Source organism: Nyctibius grandis, chromosome 27 (assembly GCF_013368605.1).
Source record: "Nyctibius grandis isolate bNycGra1 chromosome 27, bNycGra1.pri, whole genome shotgun sequence".
Classification (NCBI taxonomy): Eukaryota; Metazoa; Chordata; class Aves; order Nyctibiiformes; family Nyctibiidae; genus Nyctibius; species Nyctibius grandis.
Genome location: NC_090684.1, coordinates 5,197,404 through 5,223,898, shown reverse-complemented (window position 1 = coordinate 5,223,898; position 26,495 = coordinate 5,197,404). Strand labels below are relative to the sequence as shown.

The 26,495-nt window shown below is 62.9% G+C and overlaps 3 protein-coding genes across 3 annotated transcripts; 2 read left to right on the top strand and 1 right to left on the bottom strand.

Moving 5' to 3' along the window:
- Positions 1-1,021: 1,021 nt before the first annotated feature.
- Positions 1,022-11,311, bottom strand: PSMA5 (proteasome 20S subunit alpha 5). Its single transcript, XM_068419396.1, has 9 exons — positions 11,181-11,311; positions 10,133-10,199; positions 8,227-8,353; positions 7,202-7,269; positions 6,354-6,461; positions 6,198-6,256; positions 5,410-5,512; positions 4,161-4,247; positions 1,022-1,306 (listed from the first exon to the last, which is right to left on the bottom strand). Exons 1-9 carry the CDS (start codon positions 11,207-11,209, stop codon positions 1,229-1,231), a joined length of 726 nt encoding a protein of 241 aa, XP_068275497.1. The 5' UTR covers positions 11,210-11,311; the 3' UTR covers positions 1,022-1,228.
- A 604-nt stretch (positions 11,312-11,915) lies between these two features.
- On the top strand, positions 11,916-17,685 carry SYPL2 (synaptophysin like 2). The gene is made up of 6 exons (XM_068419380.1): positions 11,916-12,057; positions 12,992-13,063; positions 14,408-14,532; positions 14,974-15,175; positions 15,257-15,448; positions 16,897-17,685. Exons 1-6 carry the CDS (start codon positions 12,007-12,009, stop codon positions 17,023-17,025), a joined length of 771 nt encoding a protein of 256 aa, XP_068275481.1. The 5' UTR covers positions 11,916-12,006; the 3' UTR covers positions 17,026-17,685.
- A 1,270-nt stretch (positions 17,686-18,955) lies between these two features.
- On the top strand, positions 18,956-26,392 carry ATXN7L2 (ataxin 7 like 2). Its single transcript, XM_068419160.1, is given in 12 exon segments — positions 18,956-19,076; positions 20,669-20,743; positions 20,853-20,957; positions 21,103-21,286; positions 21,364-21,614; positions 22,207-22,289; positions 22,395-22,633; positions 23,465-23,639; positions 23,786-23,907; positions 24,524-25,057; positions 25,059-25,326; positions 26,019-26,392. Coding segments are annotated over 12 exon segments (2,172 nt in total). The 3' UTR covers positions 26,034-26,392.
- Positions 26,393-26,495: the final 103 nt, after the last annotated feature.

Here is a 26,495-nt window from a genome sequence, read left to right as displayed (position 1 = left end):
GCATAAAGGACCATTTTCTGCCAAGTGCCACCTCGGGAAGAATCAGCTTTTTGTGTTTCTTAGGACACAAACAAACCTAGAAAGAGCACGAGCTCCCAGAGCAGCGGGGCTCGTCGTGGGGCAGGGTGGGTTACAGCAGCTGGGACAGGTCGGTCTCCTTCCCATGGGAGAAGGGGACACGACCAAGCTCTGAGACGATGTAAAAGCTTTTAGACAATATAAAAGCTTCGAGACGATGTAAAAGCTTTGAAGCACGTTAAAGATAAAGGGCATTTCTATCTTCCCCACGCCCAGGAGCTGGCAGCAGCCCCAGTTTCACTTACAGGGTGGTTGGAGGAGGGTGAGGCGGTGCCCTGGGTATCAGCCCGGCCTGCTGGGTGTTCAGGATCAGCGTCTTCCCCTCCACAAAAGGCAGGTGTGAGAGCAGCCACAGCTCCCTGCCACCGCTTTGGCTTTTGTTTTGTAGGAAAAGACTTTGCTAATCTCAACTTCTTCCCTTACCAGACCCATCTTCCATTCTGAGGCCAAGGATAGAGACGTTTGCTGAAGAGCAGGAACCAAAAGCCACCACAAAGCCCGTGAAGCAGATGAGAAGTTTGCTGGTCAAAATGAGACTTACAAAATTAAGCGGTACCAGCACAACGTGTCACATGAACCCCCAACCTATTCCCCCTCGGCGGGCTCTGGTCTATCATTGTCATGGATATTTCCCTGGTTGTGGAATTCTTCCCTGGGAAGGAGTCGGAGCCCCAGGTTACGGACAAAAACCGCTGGAGAAGGACGTGGGGAATGCACCAAATGGGTACAAGCAGCTCTAAAGTCTTCATTTTTTTCCCCAAGACTCACGTGAAGCGATACCAGGATCTCCTGACACCGCATCACCGCGCTCTCCACGAGAGGGAGACTTGGTACTGCAAACCCGCAGGCCCTGCTCTGCCCTGCACCCACCCCGGCAGATGTTGCCCTCACCCACCACGGATTTTAGCTCTGAATGGTCCCCCCTCGCCTCAGACCTCCGCAATTAGAGTAACAAAATGATTTATTCTCATTTCCTCTTATTGTCGGCATCAGTTATGTACAGAAACTGTAAAAAAACCTCAGGAGCCTTCTAAGAAGGGCAATCACGGATGCTGCTGGGAAATAAAATCACAGGTACTGGAAGGAACCAAGAGTCAGTTCGCTTTGATCGGGGGGAGGAGGAGCCTTCGAGGGAGCCTCTCTCTCTTCTTCAAATATCCTTGATGACCTCTTCGAGCTCCTCTTTCGTGTACATGTGGAACTTCATGCCGGGCTCCACCGTGGCAAGCTGGAAGAGAAGCACAAGGGGTTAAGTGTGTGCGGGTGTGTGGGGTGACAGCGCGGGGCAGGCGCAGGGAGCAGCTGTTCCTTCTCCATCTGCCAGCCCAGCAAGATCATTCCACCCCGTAACGTGCTCTTTGATTCCCTAAAATAGCCGCCTGCCGCAGAAATAGCTTTTAATTGACTCAGTCTCCTCAGAGGAGCAGCAGGGAACGGCTGTTGGGAGCAGGCAGGGCTCTGCTCCTGCTTGCTGGGGAGAAAGACCCTGTTAGTACGAGTCCTTCACCCAAACCCCGTTAATACAAGTCCTTCATCCAACTGCTCCTCAGAAGTGCCTCTTCCCCTCCACTAATCAACCAAGGGTACAAATCCCAGCCCCTCAATGTGCCTTAAGAGACCCCCAAGAGAGCAAAACACTCAGAAGGGGGCTCAGGGGTTGGCTCTGGGAAACTGAGGCAGAGGCAAACCTGCGTGTTGCTGGCCAAACACTGCCAATAACGAGCCACGGCGCGCCCTGCAGCTGCCTGGTGCCCCGTACGAGCAGATCAAAGAGATCTTTTCCCAGTCAAAGCCCAAGGGACGAAGCTGGGGGACAACACACTCCGCCCTGCCCCTTTGCCAGGAGCAGAGGGAGGCAGCGGCCAGGGCAGACAGCCCGGACATTTCACCAGAACAAGAGAGAACGTGAAGAACGACAGGACTGGGAGAGGAACGTAAGAGGGATCTTCATTCACACCTATCGTACAGCCCAGGACACAGAGAGCTGCAGGAGCGAGCTGGGATGCTCCAGGCCTCGCTCATGGGCACCCCTCAGCACCAGGCACGTATCTTTACCCGTAAGGGATCAAAGTTTGGTTGCAATAAGCTGAAGGAAAGCTGCAGAGGGCCCTGGTAAATCCCAGAGCTCTTCCTAGGCTCCCCTGCTTGCATGGTCATCCATAAAACAGCACGAGGTGGCAGGACGTGCTCTTGGGGTAGAGGGAGGGCAGCCATAAGGCTGTTTCAAGGAGAAACGTCCAGAACACCCAGCCTGGGAGCCCCTGGCAGCCCCAGACAAGTCAGAGACGCTCGCAGGTGCCACTTTAGGCCCCTCAGATCACCCATACAGGCGCTGGCCTGACACTAGACCCAAACAGACTTGACCACGCGCGTACAGACACCCCGAAACCCAAAACAAGTTTTCAGAGACACCAACTCCTTTGCTTTTCCACGTCTGCTCGAACCTGAGCCTCACCTTCCCCCTGCAAACAAAACCTCTACTCAACTATTCCCTTACAGGCTTCACAGGGAAGTAATTAATTTAAAAGCATAACATTGTTTAAGGCTCCTGACCTTCGCCACCAGCGGATTTAACTCTTCCACGACCACACTTCACCCCTTCTCTGTGCTACTAGATGGAAAAATCACACACAAGGGGTGGGGGAAGTGGCTACAGTAAATAATCCGGAGCACCACAAAAGGCTAGAACGCAAAGCAGCCACTTCAGGTGGCAGATTTTCAGCCAGAAGGGCGACTTGAGTCAATAGAAACCTTTTAATCCTCAGCACATTCTTCTCATCCTTAACCCCGCTACGATTCCTCAACACCTCCAGAGCTCTGCCAAGCACAGTTAAGCCCTGTTAAACGGGGACATGACATAAGGATACTGTACACGCTCCTCTGCCTCCAGATTTCTTCGCATCTCTTCCAGAAGAGACCTGAAGCTGATCAAGAATTGATCAGTGTGGGTTGGGAGTGCAGCTGGGGAAGCAGATTTCAGCTGGCCAGTATCATTTCTGGACAGTGTCTTAAGTTTTCAGCGTGCTGTTGGCCCTTTCCCCTCAAGGGAAGGTGGTGAATCACATCAGGAAGGGTCCCCAGCAGCAGTATTTAATAAAATAAATGGGGTGCACACTTTCAGGCTGTTTGGGAAACAGGTTCTGAGCGCTCAGAGGTAAGGAATTGGAGAATGGGGAGAGGAAAGCAGCTCAGGAGTCGGAACGACGTGATTTGGAAAGGTCTCGTGTCTCATAACCCGCCAGAAATAGAAGCAAACCCTCCACGCCAAGCCTCGCTCATCTATCCATTATCACTAACGAACTGGAAGGGTTTTTTACCTTTGCTACCTCAAAAGGAGCGTGACAAGTCTAAGGAGCGGGGTGTAAGGGGACAGGTAGCACTGTGTTTGTGGGGATCTCGGGTCAAGCTGAGCTCTGTGAGCCTGGCTGCTCGCAGGCAAAAGCCAGAGGTTAGAGGAGCACACTCGCTCCTGGAGGCTTCACCTCCCTGGTCCTCCTGTCCAAGAGATTTTTGGCACCAACGCAAGACTGAATATAGCAAGTCCAGAAGCTGTATAATTTTCATTCCTTCTAATATTACAAGTACCAGGGAGGGAAAAAAAAGAATGGCTAAACCCAGGGGAAGAAAAAGCTGGCATGACATGCTGTCTGACTCGGCCTGGGTAAGGTCAGCAGGGGCTCCAGCCCGCGGCCAGGGAGACCCCCAAGAATGGCCTCTGCCAGCACTGGGGGATTAGCCAGGCAAACAGGCCCCCTGCACACCTCTACAAGTCAAAAGAAAGCTCCAACCTTTCCAACGTGCCACACACATGCTACAATGCACAGTTTGGAGCATCAAGAACATCTGCAGCTGGCCAGCTGTTGGCTTGGGAAGTCCTGCACTGCTCCACCAACTCTAGAAGCAGAGGCAACCCCTTCTCTGCAGAAAGCAAGTGAGCATCTTCCTCACCCACAGGTTTAAAATGCAAGATGCTACCGAGACACTGGCTGGGCAGCCAGCAGGATCCACACTGGGGAAGCAAAGAGCACAGGCAGCGCAGGCCAAGCGCCACGGCCACACGCTGCGAAGGGAGTCGCGGTTACCTCGATGTTGGTCGCATTCAGCTTCTCCTCCATAACTTGTTTCAGGATGACGAGGGAAGATTTGATCGCTTCTTTCAGCGTCATCGACTGGAAAACAAACCCCTCGTTAATGGCATCGCCAACGCCCAAGCAAGCACTTGTACGACGCCCCTTCGACTGCTGCTCTCCCTCCCGCTCTCCTCAAATCCTTTAAGCTGCCACTGGCAGCAAATTTAAAAGCTTATCAAGTTATCTTACAGCATCAACACGAGATCAAAGCGCACTGTTCAGGCAGGACAGTGACAATTGCAGGGACGGTGACTTTCTGCTTCTGTATCACTTTTTATAAAGCTTAAGAACTGTTAATCTGGGCACATAAACCAGGATGGGGACACGAGGGTCCATCTCCCTTCACCAGCTACTGTCTATCAAGTGGTTCCTCCCCAACAAGCTCCAGTGGGTGCTCCAAAAAGTGGGACTCCCTCTTGGCAGGAGCCTTCGTGCTTTAATCATGGAAATCCCTGCACGAGGGGGAACTGGAGCCTGTGCAGCACTCAGAGTGATGAGAGCTGTGTCTGCAGTAACTTTGCACTTGGAAGATGGTTAAAACAAGCCACAGAGCCCAGAACTCTGACAACTCTGCTAGTGAATAAATTAGGTTATGGAGTCTCAGGCTGGAAGTCCTCACAGCATTCAACAGCGTCAGTTGTGATTTTCATTACAGTGTTTGGTTTCTCACCACACAAAAAGGGCAGCTCCCTCCTCGTGGAGGGAAGAAAGTTTCATTTAATATCAAACAGGACCAGCACTCGCAGCGTAAAAGCCATTAACTTCACTGGCTTAATAGAGTGGTGGAACGAAGCCGCGTGGCTTTAGCTCCTGACGCTTCAGGCTGCAGCCACACCGAGCCCTGACGCCGGCGGTGCTCGTACAGCAGGTCTTTTATTTATAGAGTACTTCCTGACATGGTCTTAATTAGCACCCGCTAGAAACAGAGACCGGCATCTCGGACACGTGTCTTGTTCCATGAAACCACTGCTGGTAGTAGTACTCCTCCTTGTAGAGATCCTCCTCCAACAGCTCAGCGCTGATATCTAATCACAGGATCAGCCGCCAAGGACTGAGTCCCACCCTGACAAGCTCACGCACCTCCTCTACGGAGCAAGAAGAGTCTTCTGGATCACTCATTGGGAAGGAAATTAGTGGATCCTCGTAGGTCGTGAGCTACCTCTGTAACTCGTGAGGTGTCAGCCCCAACCCAGCCTTTTACCTTATGGTAAACCTCTTGCAGGGAGCTCTGCGCGCCTTCCGAGGCGGAGCCGATCGCTCTGGCGTCGCACTGAACGAACGTCCCCGACGGGTCCATGTGAAACCTGCAGGAACAGGGGTGAGACGGTGACCCCAGCTCTCTCCTGGCATGCAGAGGAGGAGAGGAAGGTTTGAGGAGTGCCAGAGTCACCTGCAGACCCACGCTGGGCTGGTGAGCTAGGAGGAGAGCTAGACTGACACTGCCCTCCATACTCAGAGCAGAATCATTGTCCTTTTTATTTTTCCCCCTTTTATTTTTTTTTAATAAAACCAGCATGTTTTCACTCCTGCTCCTGGGAGGGAGACCTTCTGGGGCTGGCCCTGCTGAGCTGTTCCCACCTCCAGTGGAGGCCGAGTGTTTGAGTTCAGGTTACAAACACTCCACCACCTCCCCAAGGAATGTTACAGCAGGCTCCACGTATTATGTTACCGGTGGCTCTGCTAGTCCTTTAGGGAAAGGTAAGAATAAACTCGGGACGAGGAGAGCTTTAAGGCCTCCCTCCTGCCCAGGAAACCACATAAAAACACAAGGATTCAGTGAAGACATGGTGTCCTCAACCCTGAACAAGCAGCCAGTGCTCAGGCTGCTGCAAGGAAGGGTTTAAAAAACATCAGGTACATAATAGGATAAACCCCAAGCGTTTGGCTTAAGTAAAATCCCAGAATCAAGTTGTTAACATGTCCTGGGAAGTTTCAGTAGAGGTTTTGTCTCTTCCCAGAGCTGGCCTGGATTAAGAGAACCCAACTTACAGCTGAGGTCCCTTCTCATCAACTCCTCCAAAAAGCAGCGCGACACCGAACGGACGAGACTGCAAGAGAAAGGAGCCCAGAGGTCAGGCAAGGCCAAGGGCAAAGTCAGAGGGGAGCTGCCAGCACCTCCCCAGAGCTCCCCCCTCAGCTCCGCACCATCGCCCCTGGGTCCGCGTCCTCCTCCCCGAACTGCAGCGCCAGGTTGGACACGGCCTGTGTCACGCTCTCCACTGTCATGGTCTCGTTGTAGGTGAACCAGTGATTCTACAGGAAAAATAAGGAAAGATTCGAATTATCACCTTGTTCCCAAAAATGTGACAACCCTGGATCATCCACGTGGCGGGCTGGAGCAATGTCCTGCGTAGTCACAAAGACAACATCCCTCCAGCCTCTCTGGGCAGGCTGCTGGGGCACAGCCCGTGCAGTCGCAGGAGGGAAGCAGCAGGAAAAGAGCAAGAAGTGCAGAACAAGCTGGGAAGTTTGTGCAGGGATCCCCCCAAACCCTTGGCGCATCCAGGCCTTGGGATGCCAATGGGGAAAATGCAAGGCCAGAGCACATTATCCCAGTATCTGTTTCTGAAGTGATGGGGTTATCTGGTTCTCCAGAGGCAGGAGGGGTGCTGACACGCAGGAAAAGTCTTTACTATAAGCGCAGAGGTTTGTACCTGGGACCTCTAAGTACCTGAGGTACCGAGTAAATTTAAGGGGTCAAATATAACCAATATAACCAGTCTGTTGTCAAAACCAAGTCAGACACAGCCCCACACATTCACTGGGGCACAGCTGCCACTGGAGAACGTGCCATAAGATTCCCACCAAACGTGCAATACCACAGAGGAGAAAAAATACAAGGGAGACTCCCCGTGTTTGTTCCACCAAAGCCCCCTGAGGGAAGCTCCCCGCAAGCCTCCCCCTCCACAGCTCCCCTGCTGCAACAATCTTCCCTTGCCAGAGACTTCAGAGATGCCCCCGAGACCAGTGCTTTAAGAAAAGTCCAGTCTTACCTGAGTCTCCACTCTTGCTTTATCAATTAAAGTCTTCGCATCGGCTATCAAGCCACTCATGGCACACCCTGGAATCAAGAGAGGGAAACCACAAGGTGTTTCACTGATTCTTTGCGACACGCTCCTCCCCCAGCCTGCCCAAAGCCCACGGGGAGATAAAACAGGCTGCAGACGGAGCGGGTCACTGTGTGAGAGCACACGGCGGGGAAGGAGGAAAGAGGGCAGGATGGGAATGGATTTATTCAAGAGCAAGGATGGAGGCCCAGCTGAAGGGCAGGGACGTAACCAAGTGCTCCCAGTCATGCCTCCCACCCCACACCTGAACCAGTTCAAGGAGCCACATTTGAGGCCTTGCAAGAGAAGCAAACGGACCTAAACGTGACCTGCTTGGGAAGGGAACTCCTTCAGCCCCTCCGTGGGGAGGGCTGGCTAACCCATAGCTGGGCAGGGATGCAGCAGGAGCCTCCGGCACAGATCCTGCTCCAGGAAGAGAGGGGCTGGATCGCAAGCACAGGGGAGGAGGAAATTAAACCTCTTCAAGAGCTCCTTCCATGACGTGTGCCATCAGCAACACGGGTATTTTGGAGGTCTCCTGCTTTTCAAGGCGACATATTTGGTAAGGAGCCGGGCGTGGGTCCCCTCGCGGCGCGGGAGGCTGCTGCGAGCAGGGCTACGGGCTAACATTAGTGCTCCGAGGAACTGGCCCCGAGTCAAGCCCTGTGCAGTAACTCCCTGCCCTCCCAGATCTAAATTTGGGATGAGCTTTCAGGAGGGAGGTCATTGAGGCAGAGGGGGGGATGCTTCAGCTGCCTTTTCCTGCTCCTGTAACTATGTCCTGCTGGCCTGGAGCCTGGAAAACCAGTGACCAGGACCTGGTGTTCACTGGGAGGGGTGAGAGCTCCCACTCGGCTCAGCAGAGCTGCCTGCAGAGTCTTATTTTATAGGTATATCTCTCTCTAAACCTTGAGGGATGCTCCCAAGGCTCTACCAGAGGCACACCCAAAGCTCATTTCTTTTCTCCTCACCTATGTGAGAATCGATCTCTACGATCTTCTCGATGCTGCTGGGTTCCATGAGCGGGGAGGTGATCCTTTTCTCCACGGCCAGGCAGACGCCCTCCGAGGTCTGGATCCCGATAGCCGTGGAACCAAGCTGAAACCCACGGCAGAGTTACCACCCCCGCACCCAACACAGGGTCCAGCCGTGAAAACACACACGGTGCCACGCTAATTTCCACTTGTGTTCTTTGAAGGTGTCTTGTTTTGGGAGACTATCGCATCACCGACCCAGAAACCCACCCCCAAGACCCTACAGGCCTTGCACACCCGATTTTAACCGTTGTGACTTCAACTAGGAAACTGGGAAGGTTAAACCCGTGCTACTTCCCAGCCCAATTAATCACCTGCAGCAAGTTTTACCCTGCTCTTGCAGGACACCACGGTGTCACCACGGCCATGAGCACAGCCAAGAGGGGGGTCAGATCTCAAGGGCTCCCACCAGCCCCTACCTTGCTCCCAGCTTTTCCAGGATAACTGTACCAGCTGCAACGTGGAGATGCTGACTCCGAATATCCAAGTCAGGCTACACGATGTAATTTTAGCAGCAAGCTTCCCCTACAGCTACACTTATAACCACAGGCCTGGAAGAGGGGAATCTCCCCATCACAGGCACTCAGGTTGCCCAACGCTCCCCATCCTTTAAGGACGCAGCCTGCCCCAGCTGCACACAAACCCCGAGGGACGAAGGGGCACCTGGTGTCATTTCCAATGGATTTTTTGTTAATGAAGCTACAGCACATGAATAAAAACTCCTCCTCCACCCCAAGGCACGGGCACCGCACGTAACGTGTCGCAAGAGCCACCCGAGCCACAATTTTGTCAGGAAGCTTATGGGCTGATCTGGAATAAGGGGAGAAGGCAGAAGGCTTCTGTGGGATTGCTACTCTAGGAGATGTATTTGTAATTACAAAGTCAGCGTGGGGACTGACACCCCCGAGAGTTTTTTACTTCCCAAAGCCTTAATAAACATTATTACTTCTCGCCTCCTCGTTTAAGTAGCGCTTCAACGAGCTAAAGCAGTAGAGGGAAAATAAACCCAGCTCCATCCTTTTCCCCAGTCCAAACACAGGCCTGCTCAGAGCTTCTTCGCTTCACGACAAGAACATTTCTCAATTAAGAGGTGGGTTAGTTTGCTCGTTACAACATTTACCTTCAGGTTTTAAAATTCACCTGAGCAAACAGCAACCCACTCCAAGCCGTGACAGCAGCGAGCTAAGCAAAGGAAAGTTATCCTAGGGAGAAAAAAATTGCCACTTTGGGGTTATTTTTAAGGGACCTCATCTTTATAAAGCCCATGGGCCAGAAGGGAACACGGCATTAGCTCAGGCAAAGAGAGAGCAGAGCGCTCCTCTGCTCTCAGACATGGCATTATGGGCAGGAGGCACCAGCACCGTGACCTTCTGCGGGCAGAGCCACGGTGTGCAGGCGTTCAGGACCTCCTGCTTCAACATCAGCTTTGAGTAGGTTGGATTTGGGGATGAGCATCTTCAGATTGTGTTTGGTTTGGGGGGTAAAGCAGTTGGTAAGAGACAAGGAGGGGAACTTTGCATTTGGGGAAAAATTGACGGCGTTTGGCTCTTCACGACCCATAAAAGAGCAGAGCTGCAGGAGGTTTGGCTGGATGGAAGGAATTAAACACCGACACACACCTCTCCTACTACAAACCGGAGGTGAAAGGCTGGCAAAGAGCTGCCAGAGCGGTCACACACCGACAGGGAAAGGCAGCAGCTCCCGCTCAGCGTTGCCCTGGGAGCCGGCCAAACCCTGCCTCGCTGCAGAGCCCCGGAGGGACAGGCCCTGCCTGGTTTATTTCTCACCAAGCCTTTGGGTTTGAAAGAGCCCTGAACAGTTTGGCAACCAGAGCTGACGATACCTTGATGGCCTCGATGGCATACTCCACTTGGAACAGCCTCCCCTCCGGAGAAAAAGTGTTCACACCCCTGCAAGAACAACGTCAGAGATGGTGTGAAGGGCAGGAAACCGAAGGCTGATGAGAAATGCAGTTCCTTAGTCAAGGGTGATGGTGGGAAGGGTGACGCCAGTTGGGGACAGGTAACACAGAGGGGTGACTGGAACACGTCACAGCTTCGCCGGAGCCCATGGCCCTCGTGGCAGACACGGGCAGGGTCTGGATTCAGGATGTTTACAGAGAAAGAGAACAAAAGGAACGCCAGCAGGTCTAGTTACAGCTCAGGAGGACTGTTTCCATGGCACACTTGCCACTGGGGGTGCTGGAAGCCTTCCCCCAGCACCAGGGGACAGCAGGGCTTTGTTTTCCCAGCGCAGCCCCGTTCCTGTCTCTGGATACCCCATCACAGCCCCTGCTCCCCCCACCGCACCGCACGCAGCAGGAGGTGACTCTGCCCTCCCCGCCAGACCCATCGTGCCGGTGGCCACGGGAAGCGCGGCGCCCCGGGGGCTCCATCCACACGCAAAACCCGCCGAGGGATTTCTTAGAAGCCACTTGCTTTCAGGAGGCGTTTAGCGAGAGAAACTACAGCCTTATAAGACCCCCCCCAAGGGACCCTGGAGCCTTCCGACACTGGAAGCCCCCGGTCACACGGGGTGTGCCCTCCCTTCCCCTGTATTTAACAGGGCTGAGCTCGCCAAACCCTAAAGAAAATAAAAACAGCGGGAAGAGCCCGCCGCGGGGAGGGGACGGCCGCGAACCGCACGGCTGCACCGGTGAACCCCCAGGGGCCTGGCAACGAGCAGAGGCCCTTGGGCCGGGCCCAGCAGCGCTGCGGGCTCCCTACCAGCTCCTCAGAGCGGCCTCACGGCGGCTGCAGGCGAGAGGCGCCAGCCGGGGCCGACCGGGACGGTGCCGGAGGGTGACAGGCCGCAGGCCCGTGACTCAGCCGCAGGCCGCGGGCGGCGCGGAGGGCGCTGGAGAAGGGCGGTCGGGGCGGGAGGGCACTTACCGGTCATACTCGGAGCGTGTGAGGAACATGTTGGCGGCAGGGGGATGCGGGGGAGCGCGGGGAGAGGGGGAACGGGCGGCGGAGGCGGGAGCCGCGCTCTGCCCTCGCCGGCTTCTTCACCGCCGCTTCCGGCCAGCGAGCCCTCACCGCGCAGGCGCCGCCCCGCCCACTTCCGCCCGCTCCGCTTTTCCATTGGGCCGCACCGTCAGTGGTTTAACCAATGAGTAAACGGAGAGGGCGGGCTCGGAGGGGGGGGGGGGGGGAGAGGGGCGGAGCTGCTGACAGTGGGGATTGGCGGGAGGGCTGGAAAGGGGCGGGGCTAGGGGAAGGGGGCGTGGTCAGAGCGGTGGGGGGCGGGGCTAGCGGGCACGGCGCGGGTACCGGGACGGGGATACCGGGGAGGGGGAACCGGGGAGGGGGAACCGGGCAGGGGGGGCCAGGGCAGAGGCATAGGGATGCCCCAAGGTCCACCGGGGCCGTGCGGGCACCCGGGGCGGTGCGAAAGTCCCGTTACCGGTCCCGTTACCGGTAACGGGACTTTCGCAACGCGACTTTCGCACCGCCCCGGGTGCCCGCACGGCCCCGGGGCTCCCCGTCCCCTTTCAGGACTGATTTGAGGTCGGACGAGCCGGTGGACGGACACCCCCGGTGGGCGGAGGGACCGGGGGCGGACTGGGATGGGGGGGGAGGGCTGTCCCGGGGGCCTTACCGGGGGCGGGGCGATGTTACCCGCCCCCGGGGGGCGGTGGGGTTGCCGGTGGCGGCTCTGAGAACGGAGCGGTCCCAGTGGGTGGTGGAGGCAGCACCGACTGCCCCCGGCCCCGCCATGTCGGAGCCCGGTGCCCCCGCGGCCGGCGATAAAACGCCCCGGCTCCAGGTAGGGCTCTCCGCTGTGACCCCCCTCCCGCTTCTCCGGTGCCAGGGGAAGTCTCCTGTTGCGGCTTCTCGGTGCCCCGGCACAGTTCCCCGGTGCAGCCCTCGGTGCCCCCATGCAACTCCCGGTGCAAGCCCCACGGTGTCCCGGTGCGATCCCCGGTGCAGCCCGCGGTGTCCCGGTACAGAGTCCTGGTGTAGCCGCCCGGTGCGACCCCCGGTGCAACCTCCCGGTGTCCCGCTGCAGCCCTCCGCCGTTCTGCCATGGCCGGTGCAGCCCCTCGGTCCCCCGGGGCAGCCCCTCGGTCCCCGGTTGCAGCCCCACGGTGTCCCGGGGCAGCCCCTCGGTCCCCGGTTGCAGCCCCACGGTGTCCCGGGGCAGCCCCTCGGTCCCCGGTTGCAGCCCCCCGGTCCCCCGGGGCAGCCCCTCACCCGGAGCAGCCACTCGGAGCAGTCCCCTGACTCCCCGGTCCCCCGGTGCAGCCCCCCCGACCCCCCGTTGCAGTCTTCTGGTCTCCCGTTGCAGCCCCCCGACCTCCCCGAGCAGCCCCCGTTGCAGCCTCTCGGTCCCCGGTGCAGTCCCCCCGGTCCCCCGGTGCAGCCCCCCCGTTTCCCGGGACAGCCCCCTGCCCGAAGCAGCCTCTCGAACAGCTCCCCGGCTCCCCGGAGCAGCCCTCGGTGTCGTCCCCCGGTCCCCCGGGGCAGCCCCCTGCCCGGAGCAGCCCCCAGCTCTCCGTTGCAGCTCCTCGGTCCCCGGTTGCAGCCCCCCGGTCCGGCGGTGCAGTTCCCCTGTCCCCCGGGGCAGCCCCCCCCCAGCCTGGAGCCACCCCCTGGTCCCCCCATCGCAGCCCTTCGCTCCCCCGGTGCTGCCCCCCAGTCCCCCAGAGCAGCCCCCGGTGCCGCCCCGGTGCCCGGGCTCCCGCCGCTCTCTCCCGCAGGACCGGGTGCTGGCCGGGGTGCGCTGGGGCCGCCTCCTGGAGCCCCTCGGCTTCCTCAAGGTGCTGGAATGGGTGAGTCCCCCCCCGGACCCCCCCTGCCCCAAACATCCCGGGCCTGATCCCGGCACCGGGACCCCCCCACGGGCACAGCCCCAGCACCCCTGGGTGCTGCTCCCCTGGGACCCCCCCCAAATGTGGGGTGCCCCATTGCTTTCCTAAAGCCCCCCAGGGATGAGGGGACCCTGGAGCCCCCCCTGCCCCTCCGGAGCCGTCCCGGGTGTGGGGACCCCACCCTGGGGGGGCTCTGGGGGGCGTGGGGTGCGGGGCCACCCGGACGGCCGGATTCAGGCCCCGCGGCTCCCCCGGTGACCTTGAGCAGGTGGCTTTGCCGGGCCATGCCGGAGGGGACGGTGACATCGGGGTGTGGGGTCCCCGCCACCCCCACGGGCTCGGGGGGCTTTGGATGGGCGGGTGGGGAGGGGGGCTGGGGGTCAGCAGGCCCCAGGAGGGGGGACCCCGGGAACGGGGGGAGCCAAGCGCCCGCGGCCCCGTCCCGGCCGTGCCACGAATGGCTCCAGGATTGTATTTCAGGGCGGCATTTCTGCGGCACGGCCCCGTCGCGGCCGGGGGGCTCCCGCTGGCCCCACGCCTGGGCGTCAGCGCTGGGGAAACTGAGGCACGGGGCCGGGGCCCAGCCCTGGGGTGTGAGGCTGGATCCATTCGGGCACCTCCCGCCCGGAGGAGCCGGGTCGAGGGGGTTTTTCCCTTGACCCCGCAGCTCTTGGCTTTGGATAATCCCCCCGGGGAGGTGCTGGGCACCCTGTGCCAGCGGGGCTGCCGGGCAGGATCCGGCCCTGCACGCACAAACACCCCGAAAGCGGGAGGAAAACCCCCGCGGTGGCCACCAACACTCCTGCTTCGACCCTCCGTGCTGCACAGGGGCCTGCCCATCCCCATGGCGTCAGGCCTGGCCGCTCACCTTCCCCCCTTCACCGAGCTCAGCCGGGAGAAGTTGCCAGAAAACTCTTTGGGAACGGTGTTTTCCCGCCACCGGAGAGGAGACGGGGAACGGCAGCGGTGTCCCCCCAGGGCGGGGGACCGGTGGGGACAGGGTGACCCCAGGGATGCTCCCGCCTTGCTGGAAACCCGCTCTGGTGCTCAGCACCGTGCCTCAAATTATGCTGAGGGGGGTGTCCTTGCTGTCACCCCCCCCAGAACATCGCCTCGCCTCCCCCCGCTGCCCCGGGTCGCCCCCCGGTACCGGCGGCAGCCGCGGCGCTGGCACACGGGGCCGACAGCTGCGGGGTGGCAGCTCGCCCTGCGCCCGGGGGGGTGCAAACCCCAAGTTGGGTGCACCCCACCCCAGGGTAAGGGGGGTCTTGAGCCCCCTCCCCACCCACTGCTCCTCTCCCGCAGCTCTTCGCCACCTTCGCCTTCGGGGCCTGCGGCTCCTTCAGCGGCGAGACCGGGGTGACGGTGAAGTGCAGCAGCGAAACCAAGGAGATGAGCGCCATCCTCATCCAGTTCGGGTACCCCTTCAGGTGAGGGGGCACCCAGCCCGGACCCCCTCCCCCAGGGATCCCATCCCTGCTGCTGGGGACCCCCGTGGGACCGCAGCCACGGAGGTGCCATCTGGGGACTCTCTGCACCCCCCCGGCGCCACGGGGCGTCCCCCAGCTCTGGTTCCTGACACCATTCGGGGGGATCCTCGTTAATCGGGGAAGACCAGGGTGGGGAATCCTCATTAATTAGGGAAGGCGATGATGGAGCCGGGCCAGTGTGCGCCACGCTTTTAACCCCTTCCCTTGGCCACCGTGCCTGTGCCGGGGCACCGGGCTGCGGCAAGGGTCTGGGGTCCCACCTGTCAGCACCCTCCGTCCCCACGGGACCACCTCGACGCCGTTATTTCAGGCTGGCAGAGCCACCCCCATCGTCCCCCCCCATTCCAGAGCCACCCCCCATCCCCGTTCCTGCTATCCCAGGTTATACCAGATCTCCTTCGAGATGCCGGATTGCGGGGACGAGCCGGAGCCCCAAACCCAGCACCTCGTCGGGGATTTCTCCGCTCCGGCTGAATTTTTCGTGACCCTGGGGGTCTTCTCCTTCCTCTACGCCCTGGCTGCTCTGGTGCTGTACCTGCGCTTCCATTCCCTCTACGGCGAGAATAAGAAGCTCCCCTTCGCGGTGAGGGGGCTGCATCGCTCGGGGTGGGGGGGTACGGGGTGGGTGCTGCTCCCGCTGAGCCCGCTGTCCCCGTCCCCGCAGGATTTCTGCGTCACCATCTGCTTCGCTTTCCTCTGGCTGGTGGCGGCGGCGGCGTGGGGCAAAGGGCTGAGCGACGTGAAGGCGGCCACGCGGCCCGCCGGCCTCATCGCCGCCATGGGCGTCTGCCAGGGCCCGGAGGTGGTCTGCAACGCCGGCGCCACGCCGGCCATGGGGCTGGCCAACATCTCCGTGGTGAGAGCCGGCGCACACGCGTGTGGGCACACGGGGGTGTATGTACAGGCACACGCGTGTGGGTGCAGGCGTTTATTTATTTACGGTGCTTCGAGCAGAGCTCAGTGGGTCCCAGCCCTTGTGGGGGCACACGCGTGTGCACACACACACACACACACGTGTGGATGCCCGTGACACGCTTGCCAACCCCAGACACATGAATGCGTGCCCATGTGTGTGCGTGTTCACGTGAAAGTGCACGTGCACACGTGAACGCACCGTGCACGCAGGCATGGAAACGCATGCACACACGTGTATGCATGTCCTTGTGCGCGCACACGCACGCTGCATTCCCGCGCTCAGCACGCGCTCCGCGGCCACGGTGCTGACACCACATGGGACACGGGACCCTTCCTGCGTCCCTACGAGACCCCCCCCAGCCACAGGGGATCCCCACACCGGGGTGGGCAGTGGTGATGCAGCCCCTGGCGTGGGCACGTGGGGCGCAAGGGGTGTATGGGGTGCATGAGGTGCATGGGTTTCATGGGGTGCATGGGGCACATGGGGTGCGCAGGGTGCATGGGGGTTGCGTGGGGTGCACGGGGGTTGCAGTGGGGTGCACGGGGTACATGGGGTGCGTGGGCACACGGGGTGCATGGGGGGTATGAGATGCACGAGGTGCACAGGGCACATGGGGTGCGTGGGGCATGTGGAGTGCATGGGGCACATGGGTGCACGGGGCACATGAGGTGCAGGAGGTCCGAGGGGCGTGTGGGGCGCATGGGATGCATGAGGTGCATGTGGCACATGGGGCACGTGGGGTGCATGGGGCACATGGATGCATAGGGTGCACGGGGCACATGGGGTGCATGGGACGCATGGAGTTCATGGGGCACGTGGGGTTCACGGGGTGCATAGGGTGCGTGGGGGACATGGGTGCATAGGGTGCATGGGGCACACGAGGTGCATGGGGCACATGGGGGTGCACAGGGCGCATGGGACGTATGGGTTGTGTGGGGTGCACGTGGCACGTGGGGCACATGGGGTACATGAGTTCCATGGGGCGCATGGGGCGCACAGTGTGCACAGGGTGCACGGGGCCCACGAGGTGCATGGGGCACATGGGGTGCACGAGGTGCCTGTGGCGCGTGGGGCACTTGGGGCACGTGGGGTGCACGGGGCACGTGGGTGCACGGGGCACACGAGGTGGGTGCACGGGGCACACGAGGTGCATGAGGTCCACGGGACGTGTGGGGCACACAGGATGCATGAGGTGCGTGTGGCGCATGGGGCACATGGGGCATATGGGGTGCGTGGGGCACATGGGGTTCACAGGGTGCACAGGGTGCACGGGGCACACGAGGTGGGTGCACGGGGCACACGGGGCGCCCAGCGCGCGTGGGGTGCCGGGTGCCGGCGCTCACCCGTGGGTGCCCCCCGCGGGGGGTCTCTCCTCTCTCCCCCCCCAGCTCTTCGGGTTCATCAACGCCGCGCTGTGGGCCGGGAACTGCTGGTTCGTGCTGCGGGAGACGGCGTGGGCGGCGCGGGCCGAGCCCCGCGACAGCGCGGCCGAGCAGGGGGCCATCGACAAGCAGTAGCCACCCACCCCCCCGGGGGGGCCCACCCGGCACCCCGGGCTGGCACTGGGTGTCGCTGACCCCGGGGTGGGGGACGCGGGGGGGGTACGGATGCTATAGGGGAGGGATGGCGTGACCCCGGGGAAGGGGCATTGACCGCTGCTGCCCGGCTGTATATAGGGGTCTGCGGAGCCCTGGGGGGCCCGGGCTGTATAGGGGGGCTCTGGGCGGCACCCCGGGGTGTGCACGGCTGGATGGGGGGGGCGTATAAAAGTCCTGGGTACCAGCTCTATAGAGGGGGGCGTGTAACCCCTGGTGTCTGGCTCTGTATGGCGGGGTATATACATCACCTGGGCGTCCTGCTCTGTATAAGGAGCTTTATATAGGGGTATATATGTCACCTGGGTATCCTGCTCCATATAAGGGTATATATAACCCCCAAATGTCCTGCTGCATATAAGGAGCTTTATATAGGAGGTATATACATCACCTGGGTATCTTGCTCTGTGTAAGGAGCTTTATATAGGGGTATATACATCACCTGGGCGTCCTGCTCTGTGTAAGGAGCTTTATATAGGGGGTATATACATCACCTGGGTGTGCTGCTCTATATAAGGGTGTATATAACCCCCAGATGTCCTGCTGTGTATAAGGAGCTTTATATAGAGGTTATATATGTCACCTGGATGTCCTGCTGCGTATAAGGGTACATATAACCCCCGGAGCTTTATATAGGGTGTATATACATCACCTGGATGTGCTGCTCTGTATAAGGCTATACATAACACCTGAGTGTCCAGCTCTCTATAGGGGTAACCCCTGGGTGTCCTGCCCCGTATAGGGGCACAGGTAACCCCTGCTGTCCAGCTCTATAGAGGGGTATATAGCACGTGGGTGTCCACCTCTGTACAGGGGTGCATATAAGGGTCCCCAGCCCTGTATAGAGGGTATATGTCACCCCTGAGAGTCCATCCCCATATAGGGATAAGCCTGGGTCCCCAGCCCCATATAGGGGATATATAGGGTCCCTGGGTCCCCAGCCCTATATAGGGATAAGCCTGGGTCCCCAGCCCTGTATAGGGGGTGTACGTATATAAAACCCGTGCCCCCAGCCCCTATAGGGAGTATATGTTGCCCCCAGCTCCCCAGTCCCATATAGGGGTTATATATAACCCCCAGGTCCCCAGCCCCGTATGGAGATTATCCGTCACCCCTGGCTCTCCATCCCCATATAGGAATCACCCCCGTGTCTCCAGCCCCTATGGAGTGTATAGGATCCCCCGGGTCCCCAGCCTGTGTAAGGGGTGTGTGTTGCTCCTGGCTGTCCAGTCCCCTATAGGGATAACCCTGGCCCCCCAGCCTCGTATAGGGAGTGTATAGGACTGCCGGGTCCCCAGCCCCATATAGGGATAACCCTGGGTCCCCAGTCCTGTATAGGGTGTATATAGGGTCCCCGGGTCCCCAGCTCTATATAGGGATAACCCCGTGTCCCCAGCCCTGTATAGCAGGTATATAGGGTCCCCGGGGTCCCCAGCCCCATATAGGGGGTATATAAGACCCCCCGGGTCCCCAACCCTCTATAGGGGATATATAGGGTCCCCAGCCCTATATAGACAGTATATGTCGCCCCCGGGTCCCCAGTCCCATATAAGGTCCCCTGGCCCCCAGCCCCGTATAGGGGTTATACAGGACCCCCGGTGCCAGCCCCGTATAGGGACAAACGGGCCCCCCAGCCCCCGTCGGGGCACACGGAGCCCCGGCCCCGCACACGCAGCCCGGCGGGTGTCCCGGGACGGTGCCGGTGCGGGGCAGCCCCCGGTGCGGTGCGGGACGGGACTACACGGCCCGAGGTGCCGCGGGGCGGGCGGGGGCGCGCGGCGCATGCGCGGGGGCGCGCGGGGCGGTGGCGGCGGGGGGGGGGGGGGGCGCGCGCGCTCCCGCGGCGGCGGCGATGGCGGCGCGTGGGCGCGCGGCGGCGATGGCGGCGGCGGCGGCGGCGGAGCGGCGGCTGCCCGGCCTCGACGAGTTCGCGGGGCAGAGCTGGAGCGCCTGGGTGGAGCGGGCCGGGCCGGGTGAGGGGCGGCGGCGGCGGCGGGGCGGGGGGGCTGCCGCCGGGAACGGAGCCGCGCCCGCCGCCCCCCCGGTCCTAGCGCCGCCGAGCGGCGGCGGGCAGCGGGCACCGGGCAGCGGGCACCGGCAACAAGGCAGTGGGCACCGGCACCGGGCAGCGGGCACCGGGAATCGGGAGTCCCGCACCGGGCACCAGCACCGGGCAGCGGGCACCGGGAATCGGGAGTCCCGCACCGGGCAGCGGGCACCGGGAATCGGGAGTCCCGCACCGGGCACCGGCACTGGGAACCGGGCAGCGGGCACCAGGAACCGGGCACCGGCACCGGGAACCAGGCAGCGGGCACCGGGAATCGAGCAGCGGGCACCGGCACCGGGCACTGGGACCGGGCAGCGGGAGTCCCGCACCGGGCAGCGGGAACCGCGATCCCCGCAACAGGCAGTGGGCACTGGGAACCGGGAACCGGGCAGCAGGTGCCCCACAACGGGCACCCAGCAGCAGGCACCGGACACCGGGAACTGGGCAGCCAGAGCTGGCACTGGGCACCCCAGTGTGGTTACTGGGAACCCTGTGCCCCTTACTGGGAGCCGGTTAGTGGATACCCCACGTACTGGGGTGCAGCGGGCACCTGGGAGCCCCAGGTGGGGAACTGGGCATGATGTGCTGGGTACTGGTGTGCCCTGAATGGGGAACTGGGAGCTGCGCACTGGGAACCAAGGACTGCATACTGGGAGCTGGGCACTGCCCCAGTGGGCTCTGCATACCGGGACCAGGCACCCCAGGGTGGGCATTGCCCCACCGGTGCCCCATGTCGCAGCCGGACAGGACTGGGCACCCAGTATGGGACAGCTGGATGGGACTGGGTGCCCAGTATGGGACAGCTGGATGGGACTGGTTATCCAGTGTGGCATGGCCGGACGGGACTGGGCACCCAGTATGGCATGGCCAGGTGGGACTGGGCACCCAGTATGGCACAGCTGGACAGGACTGGGCACCCAGTATGGCACAGCTGGACGGGACTGGGCAACCAGTATGGCACGGCTGGACGGGACTGGTTATCTGGTGTGGCATGGCTGGACGGGACTGGGTACCCAGTATGGCATGGCCAGGTGGGACCGGGTGCCCAGTATGGCACAGCTGGACAGGATTGGGTGCCCAGTATGGCATGGCTAGATGGGACTGGGCACCCAGTATGGCACGGCTGGACAGGACTGGTTATCTGGTGTGGCACAGACGGATGGGACTGGGTGCCCAGTATGGCACGGCTAGATGGGACTGGGCGCCCAGTATGGCATGGCCAGGTGGGACTGGGTGCCCAGTATGGCCCAGCTGGCCAGGACACCCTCACTGCTGGCCCAGTGGACACCAGTTCCCCCGCAGCAGAGCCTGGTGCAGCGGCTGGGGCCGGGCCACCCGCCTGGCACGGCCAGCGAGGACACGGGCTGGCCCCGGGAGCCCTGTGCCCTGCTGGCCGGGGGCTACTGGCAGGGTGGGGGCCGGGGCCTCGGTGGCGATGGCCTCGGGGTGGCACCGTCCCCCTGGTCCCATTTTAACCAGTTTAATCGTCCCAGCGCTGACGGGGTTTGTCTGGGGCAGGGTGCGGGTCGGAGGCGGAGGAGAGCGGGAGGAGCGGCGGCAAGAAGCTGGACGCCATGACCCTGATCAAGGAAGGTGAGAAAACCCGGCGTTTCGGGGCCGCGTTCACCCTCCTCCGGCACCGAGAGCCGTGCCAAGCCGTGCCGAGCCGTGCCAAGCCGCGCCGCGCCCTCTCGCCCCGCAGACATGAGCATCTTCGGGCACTGCCCGGCGCACGACGACTTCTACCTGGTGGTCTGCAACCACTGCAGCCAGGTGGTGAAGCCCCAGGCCTTCCAGAAGCACTGCGGTGAGCCGGGGCGGGGGCGCCGGGCACGGCCAGCCCCCCGCGGGGCCACCGGGCAGGCGCAGCCCGGGCTCGGGGGGGGGCTCACGGCGGTGGGACCCCCGGGTTTCCCCCTCCCCGCTGACCCCGTGCCACCGTGTCCCGGCAGAGCGCCGCCACGGCCCGCTCACCAAGCTCTACGCCCGCGCCGCCAAGTGCCACGTCGCCGTTAACGGGCAACCGGTGGCCGCCGGGACCCCCAGCGTGGCCAAGGCGCTGCGGGAGAAGCCCCCGGGTGCCCGCGGGCGAGTCCAGCCCTTGCCCGAGCGACCGGACAAGGACAACAACCTCTGGTGAGCGCCGGGACAGGCGGGAAGGGGGCACCGGGGGGGGTGACACCCCCTCCACTGTCACCAAACTCTGTCCCCAGCTTGTTCGTGCCCGTGGTCAACCTGGAGAAGATCCCCAGCATCCCCAAGGCGGAGGGGCACGGGGTCAAGGTGCCCCCCAAAGCCGTACCCACCAAGGAGCCCTCGGGGACACCCGCCGCCGCCGCCGTGCCCAGGGAGCCCCCGGTGCCGGCGGGGCTCGGGGGGGACCCGCCGATGCCCGCCGACGGCCCCGGGGACAAGGACACGGGTGCCTCCAAGCCACCCCCCAGGTCCCACAAGAAGCTGGCGCGTGAGTCGTGTGTGTCCCCCCCCTTTTCCTTGGGTGCCCCCCACCCTCTCCCCCTGCGCCCAGGGGACCCCCCCAGTACCCCTGAGCACGGCTCCGGTCACCCGGTGCGTTTAGGGTCGGTGCCACAGTGGTGGCGGTGGCATTCCCACATGTGACCCCCCCCCATCGTGTCCCTGTGTCCCCCCCCACCCCAAAAATGGGGGTGGGACAGATGCCGCGGGCGCTTTCGGGGTGACGGTGGGTGATGCCCTTAGCAGAAGCCATGTGGGGGGTGAAATAGGGTGCGGGGGGGGGAAATGGGGTGGGGGGTGTGAAATGGGGTGGGGGGGGGTGTAATGGGGTGAGGGGTGTGAAATGGGGTGGGGGGGGCTCCCCCCAGACTTGGGGTGAAAGGGGAGGGAGGGGGCAGGAGATGGTGCCCCCCCACCCCACGGAGGGTGACTTGGGGCTCGTGTGTGTCCCCCCGCCCCGGAGCTGCGGCTTCTCGCTCCAAGGAGGGGGGGCGGGGCTCCATTTCCAGCACGGGCTGGGGTGACCCCCCCAGACCCCCCCCAGACCCCCCCAGTCCCCCCCAGCATCCCTCTGCCCCCAGGCAAGGAGTGCGACCTGAACCGGCAGTGTGGCGTGCTCAACCCCGACACCCAGAAGATCTGCACCCGCCTGCTCACCTGCAAGGTGGGGGGGCACCCCAGCACCCAGCAGGGGATTTTTTTTTTTGGGGGGGGGGGGGGTGTTTTCTCATCCCCCCCCGACCCCCTCCCCGCTGTCCCCCCCGCACAGATCCACTCGGTTCACCAGCGCCGCGAGGTGCGGGGTCGAGCCAAGGACTTCGACGTGCTGGTGGCCGAGCTGAAGGCCAGCGCCCGCAAAGGTGAGACCCCCCCCAAAGAGAGGAGCCCCCCCGGGAAGGAACCGCTGCCCCCGCCGCAACAGGACCCCTCCTCGCTGCCGCAGCCCCCCGCCAGCACCCCCGGCACCTCGCCCTGCCGAGCCAGGCCGCCCCCCTGCCCGCTCCCCAGGTGAGGACCCCGGGGTTTGGTGCCCAGTTGGGGGGGCACCATGGGGACACCATGGCTCCAGGTGGGGGGGCACCATGGGGACACACAGTGCCCAGTTGGGGGGGCACCATGGGGACACCCTGTGCTCAGTTGGGGGGCACCATGGGGACACCCTGTGCTCAGTTGGGGGGCACCATGGGGACACCCTGCGCCCAGTTGGGGGGGCACCATGGGGACACCCTGTGCTCAGTTGGGGGGGCACCATGGGGACACCCTGTGCTCAGCTGGGGGGGCACCATGGGGACACCCTGCACTGAGTTGGGGGGACACCATGGGATCACCCTGCGCCCAGTTGGGGGGGCACCATGGGGGCACACTGTGCCCAGTTGGGGGGGCACCATGGGGACACCGTGGCTCCAGGTGGGGGATGCTGTGGGGACCTTCTGGGCATGGCCATGCCCTAGGTGAGGGACACCACGGGGACCCTCTGGGTACCCCCCTGGCCTCGGGTAGGCAACACTGGGGGACACCGTGGTCGTGGGTCCTTGGGTCACGGGTGGTGGATGCAGTGGGGACCCTCTGGGGACACCGTGGCTCTGGGTGGAGGGCGCCATGGGGACCTTGTGGGACACCCGTGTCGCAGGTAGGGGACACCACGGGGACTGTGTGGGGACACTGGGGGGGACATCGTGGTTGTGGGTGGTGTGTGAGGTGGGGACCCTCTGGGGACACCCAAAGCCTGGATGGGGGGCACCGTGGGGACACCATGGTCGGGGACACCGTGGTCCTGGGGTCTCCACCCCCCATATTGACACCCCAAAAATCTCCCCCCCCGCCCCCGCCCCGGCGCAGGGCCCGGCTTTCCTCCGACAGCGACCCTGAGGATGCGCCGGCCGCCTCCGGGGGGGGGGACACGGGGGTCTCCCCCCTGCCCAAGGGGGGCAGGCGGGTGTCGAGCGAGGAGAGCGAGGAGGAGGGGGGCGAGGAGCCCCCCCGCACCCCCCTGCGCCCCCCCCGGCCCCAAGCGGTGAGTGAGGGGACCCCAGGGTGGGTTGGGGACCCCCACAATGCCACCACGAGCCCACCCAGCTGCTGGCCCTGGGGGGGCTGTGGGTGGGGGGGGTTGGGGTGGGGTGGGGGGGGGGCCATGCTGACTGTGCCCCCCCCCCCCAGTTCTGCACCTTCGGGAGCCGCCTGGTCGGCCCCGGCTGTTACGTCTTCAACCGGCGGCTCGACCGGTTCTGCTCGGCGCTGGGCTCCATGCTGGAGCGGCACCTCAGCACCCACATGTGGAGGTGAGGGGGGGGCCCTGGGGGGCGCGGTGGGTGCTGGGGGGGGGGCAGTGGGTGCTGGGGGGTGCCAGGGTGAAAAGTCACCCGGCCCCAAGGTGGGAGTTTGCCCTCCCTGGGGTCCCACCCAGTGTGGTGTAGGGGGGGTGTCTGAACTGGGGGGTGAGGATGGGAGTGGGGATTTGGGGGGGGTCCTGTGTCACCCCCACACACCTGAATTGAGGGGGGGACATAGTGGGGATGCAGGGATGGGAGCGGGGATTTGGCAGGGGGGGGGTCCCATCTCACACCCCCTCACACCTGAACTGGGGCGGGGGACATGGCAGGGATGGGAGCAGGGATTTTGGGGGGGGGGGGGCTTATTTCACCCCCCCACACCTGAATTGGGAGGGGGGGGGGGGCTGGGATCGGAGCAGGGATTTTAGGGGGAGGGTCCCATCTCACACCTTCCCCCTACCTAAATTGCGGGGGGACATGGTGGGGATGGGAGCAGGGATTTGGGGGGGGTCTCATTTCACCCCCTCCCCACCTGAATGGGGGGGGGACCCACGTAGCAGGGATACAGGGATGGGAGTGATGATTTGGGGGGGTCCCATCTCACCCTTCCCCTCCCCTCCCACAGGAAGATCCCTCCAGCCACCGACCCCCCCTTCCACCCCCCCCCGCGCCCCCCCAGCCCCCCCGCTCCCCCCTGCACCCCCATCACCCCTTCACCCCTCACATCCTCCTCCTCCTCCTCGCTGCCCCCCCCTGGCACCCGCCCCAGCCGCATCCCCACGACCCTCAGCTCCCCGGGGGGGTCCCCCCCCGCGGCGGCCGCCTGCAGCCAGCCGGAGTGCTCGGGGGGGGGCCGCCAGCCCATCACCTCCCCCCTCCCCGCCAACACCCCCTCGCCCTCCCCCCTCACCAAGTTGCCTTCCACCAAGGCCGCCAAACCCTCCGTCGCGACGCACCCGGACACCCGCAAACGGAAACCCCCCCCCGCCGGGGACCCCCCCTATAAACGGACTTGTCTGGGGGACGCCCTTAAACCACCCCCCAGCTGCCAAATCTCACCCCCCCCCGGCAAAACGAAGCCCCCCGCGCCGCCTCGGCCGCCTTCGTCCCTCCTCAACGGCACGACGCCGCCGCGGGTGAGACGCTTCCCCCCCCCCGGTGTCACCACCGCGGACCCCCCCCCCCCGAGGCTCGTCGTTGTCCCCGCACGGGCCGGGGGTGTCCCCGCCGCCGCCCCCCCGCTGCATCTCCGAGGACGAGGACAAGAAGAGGAAGAACGCGGCGACGTACTGCCGAGCCGTCAAGGCCAGGCCCGCGCCCCCCCCGCCGCCCCCCCCCAGCTCCGCACCCCCCGGCTCGGGGGGCTCCGTCCGTAGGAAGAAGCTGGGGACCCCCCTGGGCTTCGAGGAGAAGAGAAGCACCCTAAAGGTAGGGCTGAGATGGGTGGGGGGTGCTGGGGAGGGCGGGGAGAGGGTGTTTGGGGTGGTCCTGGGGGTGTGGAGTGGGGTGGGGGTGGGTGGTGGAATGGGGGGACCCTCCAGGGTCACCAGCACCCACAGGGGATGGGGTGGGACCCCCCCACCTCCTGCCAGGGCTTGGGGCTGCACCTGAGGGACACCCTGGTCCTGGGTGGGGGGCACCATGGGGACACCCTGCGCCCAGTTGGGGGGGCACCATGGGGACACCCTGTGCTCAGTTGGGGGGACACCATGGGGACACCATGGCTCCAGGTGGGGACCTTCTGGGGATGGCCATGCCCTAGGTGAGGGACACCATGGGGACCTTCAAGGTAGGGGACACTGGGGGACACCGTGGTCGTAGGTCCTTGGGTCACGGGTGGTGGATGCAGTGGGAACCCTCTGGGGACACCGTGGCTCTGGGTGGAGGGCACCATGGGGACCTTGTGGGACACCCGTGTCGCAGGTAGGGGACACCATGGGGACTGTGTGGGGACACTGGGGGGGACATCGTGGTTGTGGGTGGTGGGTGAGGTGGGGACCCTCTGGGGACACCCAAAGCCTGGATGGGGGACACCGTGGGGACACCATGGTCCTGGGTGGGGGCCACCATGGTCCTGGGGTCTCCACCGCCCCTGACCCAGCCCCTCTCCTCTCCCACAGTCCAAAGCCCATTAACAGAGGGGTCACCAGGGCCACCCCCCACCGGACACGGGTGTCCCCCAACGTGTCCCTCCACCGCTGGCACGTGGAAGCCGCTGAAGGGGGCGGGGGGAAGCCCCCAAACACCCCCCCCAAAGGACACAAAAAGGAGAAGGACAAACCCCAGAACCGCCAGAAAAATACCTCAAGACTCAGTTCTGTTCTTGCTGCTAAACCAGCCCCCGGGAGAGGAGGTGGCCGTGGCCGGGGGGGTCCCCGGCACAGGATGGGCCACCGGGCCACTGCTGGGCCACCACTGGGCCACCACGCTGGCCACGGATATTTATAAGAATTATTATTGCTGTTTTTTTGTTTCTTTTTTTAAAAAAAAGAAAGAAAACGACAAAAAAAAAAAGCCCAGGAGTGAGAAGGTGTGTGAGGGGCTGGGCTGGGTCCTGGGGGGGGTTTGGGGACCGTGGGGTGTCCCCAAGGGATGGG

What these genes read in the sequence shown, in the direction of transcription:
- SYPL2 (XM_068419380.1), top strand. Translation starts at nt 12,007, where the DNA reads ATGTCGGAGCCCGGTGCCCCCGCGGCCGGCGATAAAACGCCCCGGCTC. An exon ending in CAGTTCGGGTACCCCTTCAG is followed by an intron (nt 14,533 to 14,973) that starts GTGAGGGGGCAC and finishes CTGCTATCCCAG; the next exon opens with GTTATACCAGATCTCCTTCG. An exon ending in GGCTGGCCAACATCTCCGTG is followed by an intron (nt 15,449 to 16,896) that starts GTGAGAGCCGGC and finishes CTCCCCCCCCAG; the next exon opens with CTCTTCGGGTTCATCAACGC.
- PSMA5 (XM_068419396.1), bottom strand. Translation starts at nt 11,209, where the DNA reads ATGTTCCTCACACGCTCCGAGTATGACCG. An exon ending in AGAGATCGATTCTCACATAG is followed by an intron (nt 7,270 to 8,226) that starts GTGAGGAGAAAA and finishes TCTTGATTCCAG; the next exon opens with GGTGTGCCATGAGTGGCTTG. An exon ending in GATGAGAAGGGACCTCAGCT is followed by an intron (nt 5,513 to 6,197) that starts GTAAGTTGGGTT and finishes CTGTTCCTGCAG; the next exon opens with GTTTCACATGGACCCGTCGG.